The following is a 25105-nucleotide window of genomic DNA, read 5'->3' as shown; positions in this document are numbered from 1 at the left end:
TAGTATATTAAACTTAAAAATCAGTTAAAGAATATATATTAAAAATTGGTAGTTAGAAACTTCTTAAATATCAAAGGTAAAATTGTTAACAAGCTAGGAAATGTTACCATAGGCATATACTATTAGCAACTATATATTTTGTAGACTTGAATAAAGGTATAAATACATGGGTTAGGAACTGGTTTTATAGAAGACCTTCCATATGTTACATACGTTAGTTGCCCAAGTTATTAACTAAGCTAATCTCAGAGCCAGAGCACTGATCACCTTCCTGTTGCTTGCTCCTTCTTATTATGCTGCCTATTTGCTGCTGAACTGTACAGTAATGCTACACAATTAACCAAATAAAAATGTTTTATTATCCCTTTCATGCTACCACAGATAAAAGCAATTATAACTTCACTATTATTTTTTTGCTGGATATATATTAACTCAAATTATACCTAGACATACCTATCTAATGCTAGATATAGCATTAAAGGCTTGATTTTTTTATGATTGGTGCATCTTATTTAAAAATGTTTATAGCAACTAGATAGTGCTTTTTATTTGTTTTCTAATCTAAGGAAAACAAAATATTTACCTGATGATTTGGGATCTTCCATTCGATGTCTGATTTGAGAAGTCAAACTTTGTATCAAGAAATACACTTTGTCACAGGTCTTCACAGGATTTTTAATTAAATGCATTGATTTGATAAGAGAAATGCTTCCAGATGGCGTAAGCTACAAATGAATAGAGTATATATTTTTACATCTGGTTATGCTCAATTGGCCAAGAGAACAATATACAAAATTTTCCAGTAGCTGGAGAATAACTTCAAACTACAAATTAAGATGACCCCCAAAATACAGAAATAAGATCAAGGAGGAAATTAAAACCTCAAAATTTCATGTTAAAAAAATCCTAAACCTTAGCTAACATTAGATTATCCACAGGGAAAATCTAATAGAAGTACTCTAACTTACAAGGAGATTTTATTCTAACATTTTGCAGACATTTTGCTGATTCACTTGGTATTTGCAAATATGGTTTAACCATTTGACATATATTGACATGTAATAACCTTGAGACTATTATTTTCATCTCTTTTTCCAGATGAGGTACTTAACAGAGGTTAAAGCACCTTCCCTAAGAGCAAACCACTAGTATGCAAAGAGTGAGATAAAAAAGCAGGTCATCTGGCTAAAAAGCTGTGCTCTTAACCACCATGTAAATGCCTTTGTGATGAGATTTTTTGCAAGTCAACAAAAGCCATTAATGACAAATAGTTTCAATTTTCACTGTTGAAACTTCGCTTGGCAAGTAATTTAACCCCATCAAATAAGTTTGTATAAATATAAAAATGTAAAGTGGAATTCCACTTCTTGTTATGGTGAACTAGGTAGTTTAGGCCAATCTAACCACTGAAGATTAGTAAAAATCCTGGGCAAAGAACTTCTATACTTCTGCTTTAAGGTATCTGAGAGATAAGATATTAAGAATTATGGAAACCAAACTCATAGGTCAGAGATCCAGAGAGTGATACTGGCTTTTAAGGCTGTTTTTGCATTGGAGACATTTGTTGATTCTGAATAGACAGCAGAGAAGAAGAGTAGAGCTTTAATATCCTTTTAGGTTAAGGGGACAAAAGTGAAGTCCAGGATTTTCAAAGGTGAGACTCTGGTAAACTCTGCATTTAGGGTTCAAACAGGGGTAAACTGGAGTCTGCATTTTTAACAAGACCCCAGATGATTCTTAGTAAAGTAAGTTTGAAAAACACTTTAGTTCTAGAGTCCTTGCTTTGTCCAGGAAGAGGATAAAAGCATGATGTAAACATTCAATTTGCAGATGTCACAGAAGCCTATTGTTATCTCTTGGGTAGTGACAAAACAAACACTAAAATCAAATATAATTTTCAAACTACCAGGGAAATAAATAAATAAAAAGTACCAATTCCAATGAAGCAAGAAAGGAGAGAAAAATAAAAATAGGCAGTATAAATATAAAGCACTTAAAAGGATAATAGATTCATATACAAATTTCAGTAATTTATAATATAAATGAAATAATTGTCCTAAACAAAGATTTTCATGACAAATTTTTTAAAAATCTATATGCAGATTTTAAGAGATACATCTAAAAGTATAGTTGCAGAAAGACTGAAAGTTAAAAGATAAAAAAGATACTGTACAAACACCAAGTAAAAGAAAAAACAACTGTTGTAGCTATATTAATCTCAGACAAAGTAAATTTTGAGGCAAAAATACTGACTGAAATATACCAATTCTTAATTTGTATGCATTTAATAGCATGACATCAAAACATGTAAAGCAAGGCTTAAGAGATTACAAAGACAAGAAAAATCCACAATTATAGTGGGAAATTTTAACACACAACAGTAAAGAAAGAAAAAACAGACCAAAAAAAAATCAGCAAGAATTTTTGTTTTTACCAAAATGATACAAAGTTAGAAATAACAAAAATATAACTTAAGGGCTTCCCTGGTGGCGCAGTGGTTGAGAATCTGCCTGCTAATGCAGGGGACACGGGTTCGAGCCCTGGTCTAGGAGGATCTCACATGCCGCGGAGCTACTAGGCCGGTGAGCCACAACTGCTGAGCCTGCGCGTCTGGAGCCTGTGCTCCACAACAAGAGAGGCCACGATGGTGAGAGGCCCGCGCACCGCGATGAAGAGTGGCCCCCGCTCGCCACAACTAGAGAAAGCCCTTGCACAGAAACGAAGACCCAACACAGCCAAAAATAAATAAATAAATTAATTAATTTAAAAACAAATATATATATATATAACTTAAAAATGCATAGGTTTGGAAATTTTAAAAGTACACTTCTAAATAACGTATGATCAAAGAAATCACTAAGGAAATTAGAAAATGTCCCAGATGGCATAAACCTCAATTTATGAACAGTCAAAACAGTGCATAAAGGGGAATTTATGGCCTAGAGTGTGTATTTTACAGAAGATTGAACATTCATGAGTTAATAAGCATCCATCTAGTGACATTAGTTTTTAAGAATTAGAAAAAGAGCAAAATAAAACTACAGAAGTAGAAGGAATAAAATATTAAACAATAAAAATTAATAAAATAGAAAATAAGTGCATAATTTAGTGAACCAACAAATCTGAAAGACAGTTCTTTTAAAGGACTAATAAAGCTGATCAACTATGGCAAAACTGATCAAGGAAAAAAAAGGGGGGGAAGACTGTACAATGTTACGAAACAAAAAGGAATATCTCTACTGATCTTGCAGACATTACAAACAACTTAAGAGGACTGTATACACAAATTTCTAGAAGAATGTAACTTAATACAGACACAAGACATAATAAATGGAAACTACTAAATTACGCTGGTAACCACAATTACAAGATTTCCCATAAAGAAAATGCCCATGGGATTTACCAGTAAATTTTACCAAACATTTACTGAAACATATATACATGAATTATTCCCCCCAAACAGGACTCTCTAACTAATTTTATGAGAACAGCATAATCTTGATATTGAAAGCAGACAAAGACAACAAGAATAAAAAAGTAAAGGTCAGTATGACTCATGAACACAGATGTAAAACTCCTAACCAAAAATATTAGTAAACCCAAACCAGTGATATATATATATTTTTTTAAATGAGCTTATTCTAGGAACCAAGGTAGCCTCTCCCCCAAATCATATGATGTTTAACAGATAAGAAAATATAAAATTTAAAAACTTGTCATGATAAAACCTATTAAGAAAACAGGAGTAGAATGGATTTTCCTTATTTTGAAAAAGAGTAGGTTTAAAAAAATCTACAGAGACCATACTTAATGGACAGTGTTAAAAAGATTTCCCTTTGAGAATATGAATAAAAACAGAAAAGCCACTTCTATTTACTATCACTTTGATGGTACTAGCTATTAAAGTAAAGCAAGAAAAAGAATTAAAAACATAAGAACTGGAAAGGAAGACAAAAACCTGGGGATATGTTTTGAAAAGATTTTTTAAAATCTACAGATAAATTACTAAGTTAATATATAAGTTCAATAAAGTTGACACATATAAAGTCAATATTAAAAAAACTATTTGTACATAGCAGCAACAGACAGTAACCTTTTTAGAGGGAGCGTTTACAAGTACACAAAATTTTTTTTTAAAGATGTAAGTTTTCACAAACTATAGATCTAATGCAATCTAAATCAATATTCCAACAGGATTTTGGGCCAGGTTATTTTAAAATTTATACGGAAATACAAGAAAAGCCAAGAAGAACTTGAAGAAGGATCTATGTGAGATTTGGGAGATCTTATTCAATGGCCCAAGAGTCAACAAAAGAATACGTTCTAGAAACAGAGAACCCACATATGATAAAGCTGGCACTACAGAGTAGTGGGGAAAGGATGGTCTTTTCAGTATGCGGTGTTGAGACACCTGGATGTACATATGGTTGGGGGGAAAACATCAATTTTGACATCCTTATCCAATAGCACACACAAAAGTCAATTTTAGCTAGGTTGTAGATAAATGTGCAGGGAAAAACAGTAAAGTTTATAGAAGATCATATATGGGAATATCTTATGACCCCACATTAGAAAAAGGTATTATAAATAATGCATTAAAATGCACTGAACATAAAGGAAAAAATTGACCTTGAAATACATGGGAAAAAAAAAAAAAGAAATACATGGAAGATAAGAATTTCTGCTTATCAAAGGAAATCATTAAGGCTCAGAATAGGTGGTAGTATTTAGAACACATAACAAAGAGCTCATATCCAAAATAAACAAAGAAATTCTACTATTCAATAAGAAAAACACAGGCAACTAGTAGAAAAAAAGGACAAGACTTGAAGAGCAGGCCTTATGAAAGAAGATATCTAAATGGTCAACGAATATTAAAACCACAATGAGGTACTACTATACATCCACCTTCAGAACAGGCAAAATTGAATGGTCTGAAAATACCAAGAATAGAGACTATGTAGAGCAATAACAATTTCCATGGACTTCTGGTGGGAGTATAAATTGCTTCAGTGACTTTGGAAAACAGTTTGACATCTACTAATATCGAAATATTAGCACACTGTGGGGCACAACACTTCCACTCCTAGAATACACCAAAGAGAAACATATGCTCATATACACTAGGAGGCATATATGGATATTCACGGCAGTATTAGCATAACAGCCCCAAACTATAACAATATTAGAAAGCATATATAAATTGGCATATACTCATAAAATAGAATATGGATCAACAAACTAGGCCAAACATGACCTGTGATAGCCTGTGAGCTAATAAATGGTTTTTACATTTTTAAAAGGTGGTTTAAAAAAGAAGAGAATATGCAACAAGCAACTATATGTGATCTACAAAGCCTGAAATATTTACTATCTGGTCTTTTACAGAAAAAGTTTGCCAACCTCTGAAAACAATACTACACAGAAATGAAAATTAATTCTGAAAATTCTCAAAACTATGGATGAATTTCACAAACATAATATTGAGAAAAAGAAGCCAGACATAAAAGAAAACATTCTATTACATGAAGCTTAAAAAATACCCCAAACTGAGACTATGGTAGGTACAGATACATACTTAGCCAAATAAGCATTCTGGGTATAAGACTATAAAAAGTTAGGATAGTGATTATTTCTAGCAGATAGGGAAGGGGCTGCAACTAGGAAGGGACACACAGAGGCTAGAGTTGTTCCAACGTTCTGTATCTCTGTAGTGATTATACAACTCTTTGCTTTATAATATGATAAGCTCTAAGTTTACATTTTATGCACTTTTCTATGTGTATGTGCATGTAATATTTGACAATGTAAGAGTTTGGTAAGACCCACCTTTTCATAATCTTCAGCAGTAAAATCTCTGTCTTTCTGAAGTATTTCATGAAGTCTTGCTTTCACACGTTGCTGACAACTGCTCAAAGAGTCACTATCACTATCTAAAAGGCCATTCATGTTTGCACTTTTCACCATCTGAACAAGAATGGGTGTAAGTTCTCCTTCTAGAGCTAATAGCCCCTAAATACATAAAATAAAGCCAAAACAGATTAAGAATTAGTATGCAAAATAGAAGGTATCTTAATAATTATCTTGTTACATGCTGAATTTCACAAGGTATAAGCTTACTATTTACAATAAACTTTATTAATAATGCAATTTGTCATTGCCATTTCAGGGCTTTAGATAGAAGTTTCAAATTTAGAATATTAAAATAATACCTTAGTAAAAATCTTTTAAAATGCTATATTAGATGAAAATTCTAATAATTCTAAAAAACATTTATTTATACCTTTGCAAAAGCAGCTGCAGTCATCTGGACTCGTCCTTCATCAGAGGCATATATTTTAAGGTCATGTCGGTAGGTACTATGTAATCTAAGTAAACCACAACCAGGAAATCCTGCATAATCTCCTGAAAATAAATCCTCAAATCACTTAAGCTATATTTTTATCTCACTGTATTTCTATAAGTATTTAATAACATCTCAAAATTAGGATTTGAAAATATGATGTATGAATTTAACTGAATTAAAGAAACTCCAAGATTTACCTTGACCTCCAGGATACATACACCTGAAAGCTCTTCCAAGTTCTTCAGCCTGGACCCTGCCTGCAGGGGTTAGTTCTCCTCCCCATTTTAGAACCAGAAGTAAGGATGGCTCTTCTCTTCGGCTGTCTAAGATACATGTGAATGAATAAAGCAAATGTCAAGTTTTTTTCTTCTAAACAGACATATTTCAAGATTAATTTTTTCTTTGTGTCTATTCTGCAGTGGAATATGGCCCTTATGTAAATTATTTTGTTCCTTAAACATACCTATCTTGTAGGCTGTTGCTTCTGCTAGGAATACCCCTTGCTCCACCTGTTAAAATCTTACTAAAATTTCAAAATCTCTCCCACACTCTAGAAAGAAGCCTCCTTCCCAGTTCTCTAAAAGGAAACTTCTCCCTTCCCTGCCCTCAGTGGTATGAGAGCAATGGTATTTGCCCAATGTATTTAGTTGTACTACATATACTAGATTAAGAGCTCCTTGATGACAGGATTCAGATCTTGGCTTTATATTAAGAGCCTCCTGCAGTGCTGTCACATAAAAGTTTAATGTTATCTGAAGTGAAGAAGATATACGCATTTTTATGATTAGTAATCAGTGATTTGCATAACTTTCAAGAAGATGTCAGATGACAGAGCTTAATATTTATTATAATTTAAACTTATGGGTGACATATACAATAAAATATAGCCAAGAACAGCTTTTTAAATTTGGAGTTGTAGAATCTGTATGTTCCAGACCAAAGTATTTTCTCAGATATAGGGGAGGTCTGAGTTTCTATATTTAATTTTGACTTGCTCTTTATCACGTCCTAAGATCTGTGTTGGATTACAGAAACAAAGGTCATTTAAAAATTAGCACTATAAGCACTAAAGAATTTGATGATTCATTAAAAGTGATAGAAAATCACCCTTTCCCCTGGGGCTAGTTAGTAGTTGTATGTGCTTTACCATGCAAGTCAACATTCATTTATAGAAAGGTAATTAATTGACTTGTTAATTATAGTTGTTTATGGATTTTTTTGATATAAACATCAAAATATAGAAAATTAATGTGTTGCTATTAATCACAAGGTGTGACAAGAGCAATATATCAAATTTTAGAATATATAAAGATCAACATAATCAAATGTTTGCATTTAAAATAATCATTACTTCAATTTTTGCTACTATAAATAATGCCACTGTGAATATCCCTATAGAACAATCTTTCCCTCAATATCTGATTACCCCCTTAGGATAGATTCTTATAAGTAGAATTAAGGTCAAAGCATATGAAAAATTTCTGAAGTGTTTTTTTTTTCCCCAGCCGCGCTGCGTAATATGCCAGATCTTAGTTCCCCGACCAGGGCTCGAAACCGTGTCCCCTGCAGTGGAAGAGTGGAGGCTTAACCACTGGACTGCCAGGGAAGTCCCCTGAAATTTTGATATATATTGCCAAATTACTTTTCAAAGAATTATGTCAAAGCTTCCCTGGTGGCACAGTGGTTAAGAATCTGCCTGCCAATGCAGGGGACATGGGTTGGAGCCCTGGTCCGGGAAGATCCCACATGCCACAGAGCAACCAAGCCCGTGTGCCACAACTACAGAGCCTGAGCTCTAGAGCCCACGAGCCACAACTACTGAGCCCACGAGCCACAACTACTGAAGCCCGCACACCTAGAGCCCGTGCTCCGCAACAAAAGAATCCACCGCAATAAGAAGCCGGCGCACGGCAAAGAAGAGTAGCCCACACTCGCCACATCTAGAGAAAGCCCACGCACAGCAACAAAGACCCAATGCAGCCAAAAATAAAATAAATAAAACAAAGTAAAAAAAAAAAAAAAAAAGAGTTATGTCAATTTACAATCCTACCAGTAAACTGAAATCCTGTCACATTGTACTCTCATCAGCATTCTTTATTATCATTTGAAAAAGAACAAAATAAGAAAACACTTTGCCAGTGTGACAGGCAAGACTGATTATTATTATTATCATTATTGTATTGGGCATCTCCATTTCTCCGTAAAATGGCTTCAAAACCCCTGCCCATTTTTCTTTTGAAAAGTAAATGAACTTTTGTGCTCACTGCTCTTAGGAGACTAATTTTAAATGCTTATTCTGATTTACTGAGTGGAGAAAAATATCTATTTTAGAAATATGGTGATTACATATTTTTTTAAACAGTCTTTTCATACTTAAGTTTTCTTCCTGTATACCCTGTATGGGATAGGGACCCATTAAATAACATTTAGTTATAAATAAATAAGCTTTCAGAAGAGTAAAAGAGAAGTCCTAAGCAGTTTTCAAAATAATAAAAGGTATCCTTTACCTAAAGGATAAAAAGTAAAACATCTTTTATTTAAAGGATAGAAGGCATAGTTAACACAACTCCATGTTATTTTTCCTCTGTTCAGCAGGCCAACCCCTAAACTATTAGACAGAAGATTACAAAGGTAATCAACAACGAGTAGTAAGTCGTGTGTAAATAAAACACAATAGGCATTAATAGTGACATACCTTCTTCTTCACTAGATGTCTTAGGACAACCATGAGGGAGATAGGTTAATTGGACCTTACGATTTATTCCAGAAAAATGGCCATACCTGAAAAATAAAGTGGCAAACAGAACAGACAATATTCAATAAGCATGCAATGCAACCTCCTAAAGAAAAACTAAAATCCACCTAGACAAAAACTAAATCTTACATATTAATGCTTCCTATTTGTAATTACCTTGCTGAATTCTTCAAAATATCCTAGCACAAAATCTGTATCCTAGGTAATTATTCTAACCACATTAAAAATAAAAATACAATAAAAGTTTCTCTTTAAAAGTTGGAGAATTTTGAATAGATGCCAAAGTATATAAACATACAAAAACATAAATGTATGTGTCTTTAAAAAAGTAAAAGAAATAACGATTTTAAGTGGTCAAAGAAATAAAGCTTATAAGAGGAATATTGGTGGTACCAATTTCACTTGATTAAAACATAGTTCAAAATTATTTTTCACTTAAACAGCACTGAATCTGTGGTTAACTTAGCAATGTGGCCTTCATCCTAAGTAGTACTTCATACAAGATCTAAATGTGATGCCCTCTTTTGATCTTCTCATCAAAACTAAAACTAAAACAGAACCCTCAATACAACAATCTCTTTTCTCACTGGTGAAAATAAAATTCTTGTTAGACGTCCACTAATTTCTCCTCAGATACAGTGATAAAGAGAAAAAAGTTCAAACTGTGAAGGAAATTAACGTGAAAAGTCACACATATTAAAAAAAAAAGCACTATAAGTAGTTACCAAAATTATGCGTTTCAAAAAGATACTTACATCTCTAACACGGTCTTAAGTTGTTCAAGTTTAGACTTGTTTTCTTCAATTTCGGAATCATTATTTTGTCCCAACTCTATAAGAAGTTGTCGTGCAATATCCAGCACTTCCTGTAAAATAAATAAAGAATTGAATTTTTATGTAACTTTGTGATTAGCAATTTAAAACCCAACAAGAAATCAGATGCACTTGCCTGTAATTGTTTTGGTTTTTTGAGCTTTAATTTCCCAGATTTATATCCATCACACTTTTCAAAAAGATCAAAGAATCTTATAAGAAAGACAGAGCACTGTTAGGCATTTGCAACAATATTACCTCTATAAACTAAAACAAATAATTACAATAAATGATAGATATGGGACTAAACCAATAATTAATAATAGATATGGGACTTGGGGTCTATGGACTTCACTGTGTGCCCTCTTTCACTATATGATGTTGCTCCTCTACTTTGATTGATAAAACTTAGTATTTTCCTAAACCGTATCAAACTAATAATCACTAGATTAACTGAAAAGAAGTAACAAACTTTCATTCTACTAATTTTCATCTAGAAGGCTGAGAAGTTAATGATTCTCAGAAAGCAATGTAAGAGAATAACACAAGACTGAATATTTACAACAATAAATAAAAGCTAGGTCAGGATGATGACCATATATGGATATTGCCACAGTAATTTTCAGATGCTAAAATACACAATTTAAAATGGATTTTGTTGGATTTTATTTTTTCCAGTGGTTTAAATATTAATGGCCAAAACTGTGGTAAACAGTTTTTCTATATGAGGTAGTAATCAAAATAACTAAGCACCTATCAGAAATCTTAACTTATCTCTGAAAGGTTAAATTATTCCGCTTTAAACATACTTTTGATGCCTCACTTCCATTTTCATTTTTTGTTTTGGTGTTCGGTCTCCATGACGAATGACAGCTATGACACATCTAAGTTCCATCCTAAAATTAAAAAAATAACGTTCAACTTTCTGACAAAGATTTGTGTTATATAATTCAGACTAATACATCTAATTATTTATTTAGAACCATCTTTTACCACTTTAAGATATTCTCCATGAAGCATAGTGCTTGTAACAACTAGTCTTAATTTTATCAAATCAAATCCTAAAAAGAATTTAAGAGGCTGAAGGGGGAGTAATATTAAGCTACACAATACCTGCTTCTTCTCTTGAGATGACTATGCTAACTCTGGGATAAAAGTAAATGGAGGGGAGACCTTCAAGATGGTGGAAGGGTAAGACATGGAGATGACCTTCCTCCCCACAAACACATCAGAAATAAATCTACATGTGGAACAACTCCTACACAACACCTACTGAACGCTGGCAGAAGGCCTCAGACCTCCCAAAAGGCAAGAAACTCCCCACGTACCTGGGTAGGGCAAAAGAAAAAAGAAAAAAACAGAGACAAAAGAATAGGGACAGGACATGCACCAGTGGGAGGGAGCTGTGAAGGAGGAAAGTTTTCCACACACTGGGAAGCCCCTTCGCGGGCGAAGACTGTGGGTGGCGGAGGGGGGAAGCTTCGGAGCCACGGAGGAGAGCGCAGCCACAGGGGTGCAGAGGGCAAAGCGAAGAGATTCCCGTGCAGAGGGCAAAGCGAAGAGATTCCCACACAGAGGATCGGTGCCGACCAGCACTCACCAGCCCGAGAGGCTTGTCTGTTCACCCGCCGGGGCGGGCGGGGGCTGGGAGCTGAGGCTCAGGCTTCGGAGGTCAGATCCCAGGGAGAGGACAGGGGTTGGCTGCGTGAACACAGCCCGAAGGGGGCTAGTGCGCCACAGCTAGCTGGAAGTGAGTCAGGGAAAAAGCCTGGACCTGCCTAAGAGGCAACACACTATTTCTTGCCTCTTTGTTTCACGGTGTGCGAGGAGAGGGAATTAAGATCGCCGCTTCAAGGAGCTCCAGAGATGGGCGCAAGCCGTGGCTATCAGCGCAGACCCCAGAGACGGGCATGAAATGCTAAGGCTGCTGCTGCAGCCACCAAGAAGCCTGTGTGCAAGCACAGGTCACTATCCACACCTCCCCTCCCGGAGCCTGTGCAGCCCGCCATTGCCAGGGTTCCGTGACCCAGGGACAACTTCCCCGGGAGAACACAAGGCATTCCTCAGGCCACTGCAACATCACGCTGGCCTCTGCCACCACGGGCTCACCCCACGTTCCGTACGCTTCCCTCCCCCCAGCCTGAGTGAGCCAGAGCCCCCTAATCAGCTGCTCCTTTAACCCCGTCCTGTCTGAGCGAAGAACAGACACCCTCAGGCGATGCAGAGGAGGGGCCAAATCCAAAGCTGAACCCCAGGAGCTGTGCGAACAAAGAAGAGAAAGGGAAATCTCTCCCGGCAGCCTCAGGAGCAGCAGATTAAATCTCCACAATCAACTTGATGTACGCTGCATCTCTGGAATACCTGAAGAGACAATGAATCATCCCAAATTGAGGCAGTGGACTTTGGGAGCACCGATATATATATATATATTTCCTTTTTCTCTTTTTGTGACTGTGTATGCTTCTGTGTGTAATTCTGTCTGTATAGCTTTGTTTTTACCATTTGTCCTAGGATTCTGTCTGCCCACTTTTTTTTAATATACTTTTTAGCACTTCTTATCATTAGTGGATTTGTTTTATGGTTTCCTTGCTCTCTTCTTTCTTTTTTCTATTATTTAAATTTTTTTTATTTTTAATAATTATTTTTTATTTTAATAACTATTTTATTTTATTTATTTATTTTTCCCCCTTTTATTCAGAGCTGTGTGGATGACATGATTTTGGTGCTCCGGCCGCGTGTCAGGACTGTGCCTCTGAGGTGGGAGAGCGGAGTTCAGGACATTGGTCCATCAGGGACCTCCCAGCTCCACGTAATGTCAAACGGCAAAAATCTCCCAGAGATCTCCAACTCAACGCCAAGACCCAGCTCCATTCAATGACCAGCAAACTACAGTGCTGGACACCCTATGCCAAACAACTAGCAAGACAGGAACACAACCCCACCCACTAGCAGAAAGGCTGCCCGAAAACACACCACCGGACACAGACCTGCCCACAAGAAAGACAAGATCCAGCCTCATCCACCAGAACATAGGCACTAGTCCCCTCCACCAGGAAGCCTACACAACCCACTGAACCTACCTTAGCCACTGGAGGCAGACACCAAAAAAAACGGGAACTACGAACCTGCAGCCTGAGAAAAGGAGACCCCAAACACAGTAAGTGAAGCAAAATGAGAAGACAGAGAAACACACAGCAGATGGAAGGAGCAAGGTAAAAACCCACCAGACCAAACAAATGAGGAGTAAATAGGCAGTCTACCTGAAAAAGAATTCAGAGTAAGCATAGTAAAGACGGTCCAAAATCCTGGATACAGAATGGAGAAAATACAAGAAATGTTTAACAAGGACCTAGAAGACCTAAAAAGCAAACAAACAATGATGAAAAACACAATAAATGAAATTAAAAATTCTCTAGAAGTAATCAATAGCAGAATAACTGCAGCAGAAAAACGGGTAAGTGACCTGGAAGATAAAATACTGGAAATAACTACTGCAGAGCAGAAGAAAGAAAAAAGAATGAGAAGAATTGAGGACAGTCTCAGAGACCTCTGGAACAACATTAAATGCACCAACATGCGAATTATAGGGATCCCAGAAGAAGAAGAGAAAAAGAAAGGGACTGAGAAAATATGTGAAGAGATTATAGTTGAAAACTTCCCCAATATGAGAAAGGAAATAGTTAATCAAGTCCAGGAAGCGCAGAGTCCCATACAGGATAAATCCAAGGAGAAACACGCCAAGACACATATTAATCAAACTATCAAAAATTAAATACAAAGAAAAAATATTAAAAGCAGCAAGGGAAAAACAACAAATAACACACAAGGGAATCCCCATAAGGTCAGAGCTGATCTTTCAGCAGAAACTCTGCAAGCCAGAAGGAGGTGGCAGGACATATTTAAAGTGATGAAAGGAGAAAGCCTACAATCAAGATTACTCTACCCAGCAAGGATCTCATTCAGATTTGATGGAGAAATTAAAACTTCTACAGACAAGCAAAAGCTAAGAGAATGCAGCACCACCAAACCAGCTCTACAACAAATGCTAAAGGAACTTCTCTATGCAGGAAACACAAGAGAAGGAAAAGACCTACAATAACAAACCCCAAACAATTAAGAAAATGGTAATAGAAACATGCATATTGATAATTACCTTAAATGTAAATGGATTAAATGCTCCCACCAAAAGACACAGACTGGCTGAATGGATACAAAAACAAGACCCGTACATATGCTGTCTACAAGAGACCCACTTCAGACCTAGGGACACATACAGACTGAAAGTGAGGGGATGGAAAAAGGTATTCCATGCAAATGGAAATCAAAAGAAAGCTAGAGTAGCAATGCTCATATCAGACAAAATAGACTTTAAAATAAAGACTATTACAAGAGACAAAGAAGGACACTACATAATGATCAAGGGATCAATCAAAGAAGAAGATATAACAATTGTAAACATTTATGCACCCAACATAGGAGCAACCTCAATACATAAGGCAAATGCTAACAGCCATAAAAGGGGAAATCGCCAGTAACACAATCATAACAGGGGACTTTAACACCCCACTTTCATCAATGGACAGATCTTCCAAAATGAAAATAAATAAGGAAACACAAGCTTTAAATGATACATTAAACAAGATGGACTTAATTGATATTTATAGGACATTCCATACAAAAACAACAGAATACACTTTCTTCTCAAGTGCTCATGGAACATTCTCCAGGATAGATCATATCTTGGGTCACCAATCAAGCCTTGGTAAATTTAAGAAAATTGAAATCGTATCAAGTATCTTTTCCGACCACAATGCTATGAGACTAGATATCAATTACAGGAAAAAAATCTGTAAAAATACAAACATATGGAGGCTAAACAATACACTACTTAATAACCAAGAGATCACTGAAGAAATCAAAGAGGAAATCAAAAAACACCTAGAAACAAATGGCAATGAAAACACGATGACCCAAAACCTATGGAATGCAGCAAAAGCAGTTCTAAGAGGGAAGTTTATAGCAATACAATCTTACCTTAAGAAACAAGAAACATCTCAAACAAACAACCTAACCTTACACCTAAAGCAATTAGAGGAAGAAGAACAAAAAAACCCCAAAGTTGGCAGAAGGAAAGAAATCATAAAGATCAGATCAGAAATAAATAAAAAAGATATGAAGGAAACAATAGCAAAGATCAATAAAACAAAAAGCTCGTTCTTTGAGAAGATAAACAAAATTGATAAACCATTAGCCAGGCTCATCAAGAAAAAAGGGAGAAGACTCAAATCAATAGAATTAGAAATGAAAAAGGAGAAGTAACCACTGACACTGCAGAAATACAAAGGATCATGAGAGATCACTACAAGCACCTATATGCCAATAAAATGGACAACCACAAAGAAACGGACAAATTCTTAGAAAAGTACAGCCTTCCGAGACTAAACCAGAAAGAAACAGAAAATATAAACAGACCAATCACAAGCACTGAAATTGAGACTGTGATTAAAAGTCTTCCAACAAACAAAAGCCCAGGACCAGATGGCTTCACAGGTGAATTTTATCAAACACTTAGAGGAGAGCTAACCCCTATCCTTCTCAAACTCTTCCAAAATATAGCAGAGGGAGGAACACTCCCAAACTCATTCTACGAGGCCACCATCACCCTGATACCAAACCAAAGGTGTCACAAAGAAAGAAAACTACAGGCCAATATCACTGATGAATATACATGCAGAAATCCTCAACAAAATACTAGCAAACAGAATCCAACAGCATATTAAAAGGATCGTACACTATGATCAAGTGGGGTTTATCCCAGGAATGCAAGGATTCTTCAATACATGCAAATCAATCAATGCGATACACCATATTAACAAACGGAAGAATAAAAACCATATGATCATCTCAATAGATGCAGAAAAAGCTTTCGACAAAATTCAACACCCATTTATGATAAAAAACCTCCAGAAAGTAGGCATGGAGGGAACTTACCTCAACATAATCAAGGCCATATATGACAAACCCGCAGCCAACACCGTCCTCAATGGTGAAAAACTGAAACCATTTCCACTAAGATCAGGAACAAGACACGGTTGCCCACTCTCACCACTATTATTCAACATTGTTCTGGAAGTTTTAGCCACAGCAATCAGAGAAGAAAAAGAAATAAAAGGAATCCAAATCGGAAAAGAAGAAGTAAAGCTGTCACAGTTTGCAGATGACATACTATACATAGAGAATCCTAAAGATGCTACCAGAAAACTACTAGAGCTAATCAATGAATTTGGTAAAGTAGCAGGACAGAAAATAAATGCACAGAAATCTCTTGCATTCCTATACACTTATGATGAAAAATCTGAGAGAGAAATTAAGGAAACACTCCCATTTACCATTGCAACAAAAAGAATAAAATACCTAGGAACAAACCTACCTAAGGAGACAAAAGACCTGTATGCAGAAAACTATGACACTGATGAAAGAAATTAAAGATGATACCAACAGATGGAGAGATATACCATGTTCTTGGATTGGAAGAATCAACATTGTGAAAATGACTATACTACCCAAAGCAAGCTACAGATTCAATGCAATCCCTATCAAATTACCAATGGCATTTTTCACAGAACTAGAACAAAAAATTTCACAATTTGTATGGAAACACAGAAGACCCCAAATAGCCAAAGCAGTCTTGAGAAAGAAAAGTGGAGCTGGAGGAATCAGGCTCCCTGACTTCAGACTATACTACAAAGCTACAGTAATCAACACAGTATGGTACTTGCACAAAAACAGAAATATAGATCAATGGAACAGGACAGAAAGCTCAGAGATAAACCCACGCACATATGGTCACCTTATTTTTGATAAAGGAGGCAAGAATATACAATGGAGAAAAGACAACCTCTTCAATAAGTGGAGCTGGGAAAACTGGACAGCTACATGTAGAAGAATCAAATTAGAACACTCCCTAACACCATACACAAAAATAAACTCAAAATGGATTAACGACCTAAATGTAAGGCCAGACACTATAAAACTCTTAGAGGAAAACATAGGCAGAGCACTCTATGACATAAATCACAGCAAGATCCTTATTGACCCACCTTCTACAGAAATGGAAATAAAAACAAAAATAAACAAATGGGACCTAATGAAACTTAAAAGCTTTTGCACAGCAAAGGAAACCATAAACAAGATGAAAAGACAACCCTCAGAATGGGAGAAAATATTTGCAAATGAAGCAACTGACAAAGGATTAATCTCCAAAATTTATAAGCAGCTCATGCAGCTCAATATCAAAAAAACAAACAACCTAATCCAAAGATGGGCATAAGACCTAAACAGACATTTCTCCAAAAAAGATATACAGATTGCCAACAAACACATGAATGGATGCTCAACATCAGTAATCATTAGAGAAATGCAAATCAAAACTATAATGAGGTATCACCTCACACCGGTCAGAATGGCCATTATCAAAATATCTACAAACAATAAATGCTGCAGACAGTATGGAGAAAAGGGAACCCTCTTGCACTGTTGGTTGGAATGTAAATTGATATACCCACTATGGAGAATAGTATGGACGTTCCTTAAAAAACTAAAAATAGAACTACCATACAACCCAGCAATCCCACTACTGGGCATATACCCTGAGAAAACCATAATTCAAAAAGGGTCATGTACCACAATGTTCACTGCAGCTCTATTTACAATAGCCAGGACATGGAAGCAACCTATGTGTCCGTCGACAGATGAATGGATAAAGAAGATGTGGCACATATATACAATGGAATATTACTCAGGCATAAAAGGAAACGAAATTGAGTTATTTGTAGTGAGGTGGATGGACCTAGAGTCTGTCATACAGAGTGAAGTAAGTCAGAAACAGAAAAACAAATACCGTATGCTAACACATATACATGAAATCTAAGAAAAAAAATGGTTACGAAGAACCTAGGAGCAGGACGGGAATAAAAACGCAGACCTACTAGAGAATGGACTTGAGGACACAGGGAGGGGGAAGGGTAAGCTGGGACAAAGTGAGAGAGTGGCATGGACATATATACACTACCAAATGTAAAATCGATAGCTAGTGGGAAGCAGCCGCATAGCACAGGGAGATCAGCTCGGTGCTTTGTGACCACCTAGAGGGGTGGGGTAGAGAGGGTGGGAGGGAGGGAGACGCAAGAGGGAAGAGATATGGGGATATATGCATATGTATAGCTGATTCACTTTGTTATAAAGCAGAAACTAACACACCATAGCAAAGCAATTATACTCCAATAAAGATGTTAAAATAAATAAATAAATAAAATAAATATTAAAAAAAAAAAAGTAAATGGACTGTAATCCCGTAACTTCCTTAATTATCTGCCCTGTAGCATAGATCACTATAGACTGAGATTTCATTAAATCAAACAAAATAAAGCTGCTATATTTATTTTGCGCATGTTAAGAAGAAAAATATTTCAAACTCAAGTTACTGGAAGATAAAACTGTCTTAGCAAGAATGGTAGGGTACAATTTAACATTTGCCAAACTGTGAGACACAGAACACAACTCTATAGAATAAGTTACCCAAAAACATGTTTTGTGTTAAATAAGTTTGGAAATATTGGTTTAAAAACAAAATTAAGTATTTTTGTCCTCCTCTCCGCCCCAATCAGGACTCCTAAGAATATTTAATACGCTAACATAAAGCTCTAAGCTGGGAATATGAAGCATTTGGTCAACTCACCTGAGTGACAGGTGAATTTCAAGCAGTAACTTTCACTAGAATTTATGAAACACTTTGGCAATGTTGGTCTAATTAATTTACTTCAAGATATAACTGTATATTTTTCCTTTATATGCTGAGAGCACCAAAGTTGTATGACCACTGACCACGAACCTTTAGGGAACACATCTGCTGGCACCTCCTTTATTCTTATGGCTTAATTCAATAGTTCTCTAATTATCTAAGCATTTTTCAGGATTTCATTTGTAACAACAGAAAAGATCTTTAGTCTAAATAGCCCCATGTAAAAGCATATAATCTATTTCTCCATCTGCAAAGTCAATCATATGAAAACATACACAGTAGAGTGTCTAATAATTATTCAGAAATGTAATCTTCACTGTAATAGCACAAACCAATGGGGAAAACCCAAGGCGTTTCTAAATGAAAATACTTAAACTTACATAGTTCCAGATGTAGTTGGTACAATCGGGATATCTTCAGCTTCTAAGGGTATCGACCAGGGGATATGAAACTGTGGAGCAAGCTCTCGCATTACAATATTCCTTCAAGACAAAAAGAAAAGAAAAATTAAACTAGTTCATTTTAAGACAAACCTGGGTATTTAATGACAAATAACTGAGTATTATAGGAGTTAAAGTCAAACTATCTAGTGATTATGTGAATACAGCACATAAAAAGTAACCTAAAAAATCAATCCTGATGAAGAAAAATTAGATCAGCAGTGCTAAACTGTTGTATAGAACACACTAACAGGATGTCATGAATTTGGCTTTACTTATTTACTCTCATTTTAAAAATATAAATTACATAGGATTCAAGTAAATCACTGTAACTGCGTATCTACTTACAAAGATTCTGAAATCCAAGATTATCTCTTCTGTGTGGCCACTGATCATTTCTTTCAGTTTTTATTTATCACCTGCAAAGCTATTTTAAACACTATTGCTCATGTTTAACAAATTTCTTATTACTCTTTGCTAATAAGGTTAATAATGAAAACACGTTTAAGTAATTATAAGACTTTTTGTTTTGTTTAAATTTAGCATTTATTCATGCTAAAATTTAGTAAGCTCCCCCAAATTTCACTTTAAGGGTAAGTTCACAAACCTTTGAAATATACTATAACAGCTGACCCCAATTATTAAAATACATTTTAAAGTGTAAGTTTTTTACAGCTTTGTCAAATATACTTTGAAATGGTTTAAAAATAGTTCTTGTCTTTCAAGTCGTCTAAATCAGGATACAAGAAAATAAGTCAAAGAATATAAAAATGGCATTTTTATATGCAATAATTTCTTTTATATTCACTTCATAATCTCATGAGATTATTTTAAAGTAACATATGCGTGTAGAAAGCAGAATCATTCAAAAGAATTCTAAATTCCAAATATTTCTATTTTATTCTGGTTACTTATTCTGGTTAATTTTGTACCATTAAGTACTATAATTACATATCAAAAACTTGAGAAACTAAATAATCAAATAAATTAGCCATTTTGATGAATAACCACTGTAATAATCACTAAAAATCACTGTTACAGCATTTCTAAATCTATGAAGTTAAATACCTTTAAGCCTTTATCTATACTGGTCATATATTGATTTGTCTTTCATAACCCAAAGTGTAATTCAGGATTTGGCATGGTCTTTGGGGATGTCATTTTATGAACACTGATTTTTACTCTGCAGTGTTTACAAAACCCTGATCACTTGACGTTTACCATTATTTGGTTTCTGAATAACTAGTATGCATTAGCTGTAACAAAAGTAAAGAGGAAGAAATATAAAGAAGAAAATCTTACCCAAGTATTTTTGCACAATCATCATAATACTTCATGGAATTTTTCACAAAACTGAAGCCATTGACATCACAGACATAGGACTGTCCATTGGCCCGTAACAAATCAAAGCCACAAACTGTTTGCTATTTAAAATAAATTATAAACTTTAAAGTTCCATTTGAATTATGACTTACAGTTTTCCAGTCCTATTAGAACACATCAAATTTTATAACTGCCTAAAAGTATATTACTGTTAATCAGTTTACTTCATAGTAAGTAAAAACAAAGAAACTATACTTATCTGTAACTTGAATACTCTGAAAATATACATGTCATATGATTATTTAAGTTCTTCCTATGAAGTAGATGTAGAACAATAATGCTTACGGGATTAGAGAGGCCAAGAAATCAAGAAGTTCTTCAATTAACGTTTTATTAAAAAACAAAAGTAAAAATTTTTAAAGGCTTCGATAAATTCTGTGCTAGTAGAAATTATATCATTTTAATCCAAAAAAAAAAAAAACTAAACAGGAGAAAGTTTTGAAGACATATCCCAGAGAAAATGTCCCATTACCCCTATGAATCTTTTAAACCCTGATAACCACAACCGCAGGTGCTCATCAGGTGTGAGCACCTGAAATAAATGTACTTTATTTGGGAGAAAACAGTTGAAAGGTATGAATTTCCTGCTTGGGCTCCAGGAATTTTCTGATCTTCTACATTTTATATTCATATATCACATATTAGTATAATGTGATTTTAAGTCAAGGCTTTTGGGATCCTGGTATTACAAAATTAAAACAATTCAAAGAAAGCTATTAAAACATATTTCAGGCTAAGATTCCTTCCATGAGAGACTTCAAATTATTAAAACACAAAGAACTTATTTATTATTTAATAACCAGTAATATACACTAGTCTTTAAGTTACATGTCCAAGGCAAGGCTTCAACAAGGTAAAGTTTATCCTTTATTAGATGCAAGTTGAACTACTCTATTTAAATCTTTACTGTACAGTACAGGCAAAGTCTAATAATACAGACTGAGAGAACTAGTCAAATGTCATAAGTAAAAAGTTTTCTTTAAGAAGTGTATTAGTATAGCTTTCATGAACATATTTTACTATATATAATAGGCTAAAGGATCAATTGCAAAGGCTAGAAGACTGATGATATTTTTTATTTAAAAAAATCATTTATCAACTCTGAATAGATACTTATAACCAGTTTTGGTTATAGGGGTATGTTAAATAATACTCCTGTAATTCTACTGTTTCAGTTAAGTTTTCCTCTGTAATTGTAGTTTCTGAATAAATTGACAAGGTTTCCTTCTATATAATACAGAAAGAATAAAGAGAAACAAAGGTCTTCATTTATTATATATTTTTAATATTAATGGCACTACAAGAATCCCTTGAAAAGTACATAAACCATTCAGATATACCACTTTATTTTCTCTGCTGATCTCTCCTGTTATAAGCCCAAATAACATCTCATTTACTCAAAAAAAAAAAAAAAATTAGAATTTTTACAAGGGTCTATATGGCCTGCATAACATCTTACCTTAAATGCAAGGCAGACTTTCCAAGCAATTAATTTCTCTCGTGCATTGAGAATAACAGGGTATCTTACTTCTTTTCCTTCGCTATCTCGCTCCACCTTGCCATCAAGTGCAGGAGATTTTCGAGCTTCAGCATGGGCATAATCTGGACCTACTGTATAAACCTTTCAGAAATATTAAAATACATATTTTACTTAAAAAAATATATATATATATAAATAAAAACAGCAGACAACAAATTCAAATAAAAAATAATAAATAAAAAATACCTCAGTGTCCAGACTATTTTTTCACACATCTTTCTATTTTACATGTGAAAATTTTCAATACACTGGAAAAGGTTCTAAATAATTAATTATACAGCAAAAATTGGTAAAGTGAGGTTCTGTTCTCTATAAAAAATAATTATACTGAACATTATGAGGGAATACTAGAATGCACATGATGTGATACTTCTCAAATTGTTTTAGTTTAACAAAGTAGAGGTACAAATAAATAAAAAAATTACAGAAGGAAGTAACTGCCAAAATAAAGATTTAAAAGGGGGTGGGGGATGAGGGACAGCATGAATTCAAAAGCAGACAAGAGAGGGAAACGCACTCTAAGCAAAGGTAATAAACACAGACAAAGGGCAGAGAAACAAAACAGCATGATGTATTCAGGTAACAGTACGTTATTTGGTATGGTTTATAATGTAAGAAATAAGGTTTGTAGGACAGAGGGCAGACTGTGAAGTATCTATGCCAGCCTTATAAATCTGATTATCACCCTGTGGTCAATGAGGATCCACAAGAGAATTTTTAAAAAGAAGTTCATGATCAGGTTTACACCTAAGAAAGAACTCTCTAGACACAGACTGGTTGAAGGTAAAGCAGTTAAGACCTTATTTGTCACCAACAGAAATCACACCTATTTTTTTTTTAATCACATTACAGTTGTCAAAGTTCTCAAAATATCATTTACACTGATCAATGCCTGGAAACATCGTGGTGGCTATTAGACCCTTACCCACTATATTTTGGGTTGGTTTTTAAATATTCTGATAACTTTATTTCAATAAAATTTGTCTCCTTGGTAATCCTGTGTGGTTTATTTTAAGCATTTAAGAACATTATCCTATATAAAGGGTCCATAGGCTTCAGACTGCCAATGGCATTCATAATACAAAACAGATTAAGAATCCCTAGTTAAAAAGAAAGAGATTCAGAATAGAGGTTAGATATAGCTAACTAAAGGGTGATCTCTTTTTCTGAGATCGCTGGTAAACTCAAACTACAAAATAAAAATATACTTTAATCAATCCTACCTTAACATCAGTACCATCTGTGGGCATAAACTCTTCATATATATATGAGCCTGTTTTTCGTACATTGCTTTCTGGGGAATAAACACTACTTCTACTGCCAATCTGAAAATAAAAGAAGTCTATCAATGTAAAAACTAAATTATTCTCATTTTTATAAAATAATGCTTTCTACCATCTATTTCCATCACTGATATTTCCAAAAGTTTTTTTAATCTACAAATATTTAACAACACATTACATAGTTGACGCTATATTATTTTCTGCTGTAATTATAACTTGAATAGCGTAAAAATACAATGAACACTAAGAACAGTGTTTCTAAGATTCAACCATATTGCTGCATGTAACTACTTTCTTAATACTATAGAATTTTCCTCTGTATAAATAGCCCATAATTCATTCATTTGCCTATCAATATATATTTAGGTTGTTTTCTAAGCTTTAGCTAGTAGAGCAACGTTGCTTCGAACTTTCTTTTAAATATCCCCGTGGCACATGCGTGCAGGAGTGTTTCTAAGGCATATACTAGAAGTGGAATCGCTAGGTGATAGAATATGCTCACATTCAACTTACAAAATAATGCCAAAATCTTTTAAAAACTGTTTTAATAATTTCCAGTCTCTCCAGCAATGTATAAGAGTTTCTACTGATCTACAATTATCTATATTTGGTATTGTCAGACTTCCTAATATTTGCCACTCTAATGAATATAAAACAAGTACCTCATTGTGTTCTTACTTTGCATTTCCATGATTGTTTATGAGTGAACATGCACTTTTAATCCTGATATATTGCTAAGTTATACTGCTAAGAAGAAATGTTGCTAACACCGTCTGGGCTTGTACTTGTTTTCCAACTACCTCAATCTTTTTGATCTTGCTAATTCAAAAAGTAATTCAATGTCATTATCTTTTAGACTTGATTTACATTTATTTTATTATGGGTGTAAAATTTTGAGCATACTTTCATGTATTTAAGAGTTCATTGGCATTACTTTTTCTATGAACTATCCATTTGGGAGGCCATTTTTCTTAAAAAAATGCTGATCTTTACCAAATTTCTCACATGACAGATACATAAATGGAAGGTAGAAAGAAGATCAAATAACTTTCTTGGTATTCTGTAGGTAAGCTTTTGCATAAACAACATTAAATAACTAAAATGATGACTTGCTTTTCTAACAAAGTATTGATATGATATCAGTTTTATTAATCTATCTCTAAATGATACACTGTTAATCTTAGTTTTACTAAATCTTGATTACGTTTAGTAAAATGTATACAATAATGTATTTAGAATAGTATTCACTAGGGTAACAAAGGTTTACCTTTCGAAAAAGTCTTTGACTTCCACCACCAGCAGATGTTGGATAATAAATGTAAACATTGTGGTCTTCTGCACTGACTGGCTTTTCTACAAATGGCTTTTGGAAAACTTCCCCATTTACTTCTACATGATCTTCCCCTTCAATCAGATTACATTCTATAAATCAAACACAATAGCAAGAAAAATTATATTTTGTATATTACCTAGATATAATATGATTATTGAGGACTTTTTTTTTCTTTTTTTTTTTTTTACTATAATAGAGATTACAAAGAAAAGTAACCTTGGATAATGTACTGATTTGATTTTAATTAAAAATATTTATGCAGGGCTTCCCTGGTGGCGCAGTGGTTGAGAATCTGCCTGCCAATGCAGGGGACACGGGTTCGAGCCCTTGTCTGGGAAGATCCCACATGCCGCGGAGCAACTAGGCCCATGAGCCACAACTACTGAGCCTGCGCGTCTGGAGCCTGTGCTCCG

The 25105-nt window shown here is 34.6% G+C and overlaps 1 protein-coding gene across 1 annotated transcript in view; it reads right to left on the bottom strand.

The window, feature by feature from the left end:
• The window catches only part of PPIP5K2 (diphosphoinositol pentakisphosphate kinase 2), an 80474-nt gene that overhangs the window by 39572 nt on the left and 15797 nt on the right, over positions 1–25105 (bottom strand). The window contains 13 exon segments of the mRNA XM_036846262.1: positions 584–725; positions 5830–6012; positions 6284–6405; positions 6544–6669; positions 9042–9127; positions 9857–9966; positions 10050–10125; positions 10723–10809; positions 19094–19195; positions 20456–20577; positions 21996–22157; positions 23300–23401; positions 24627–24781. Coding sequence (XP_036702157.1) covers positions 584–725; positions 5830–6012; positions 6284–6405; positions 6544–6669; positions 9042–9127; positions 9857–9966; positions 10050–10125; positions 10723–10809; positions 19094–19195; positions 20456–20577; positions 21996–22157; positions 23300–23401; positions 24627–24781 — 1575 coding nt within the window.

The sequence above is a fragment of the Balaenoptera musculus genome, chromosome 3 (assembly GCF_009873245.2).
Source record: "Balaenoptera musculus isolate JJ_BM4_2016_0621 chromosome 3, mBalMus1.pri.v3, whole genome shotgun sequence".
In the NCBI taxonomy this organism is placed as follows: Eukaryota; Metazoa; Chordata; class Mammalia; order Artiodactyla; family Balaenopteridae; genus Balaenoptera; species Balaenoptera musculus.
The sequence above is the reverse complement of the archived record's forward strand: the minus strand, read 5'-3'. Positions and strand labels throughout refer to the sequence as shown.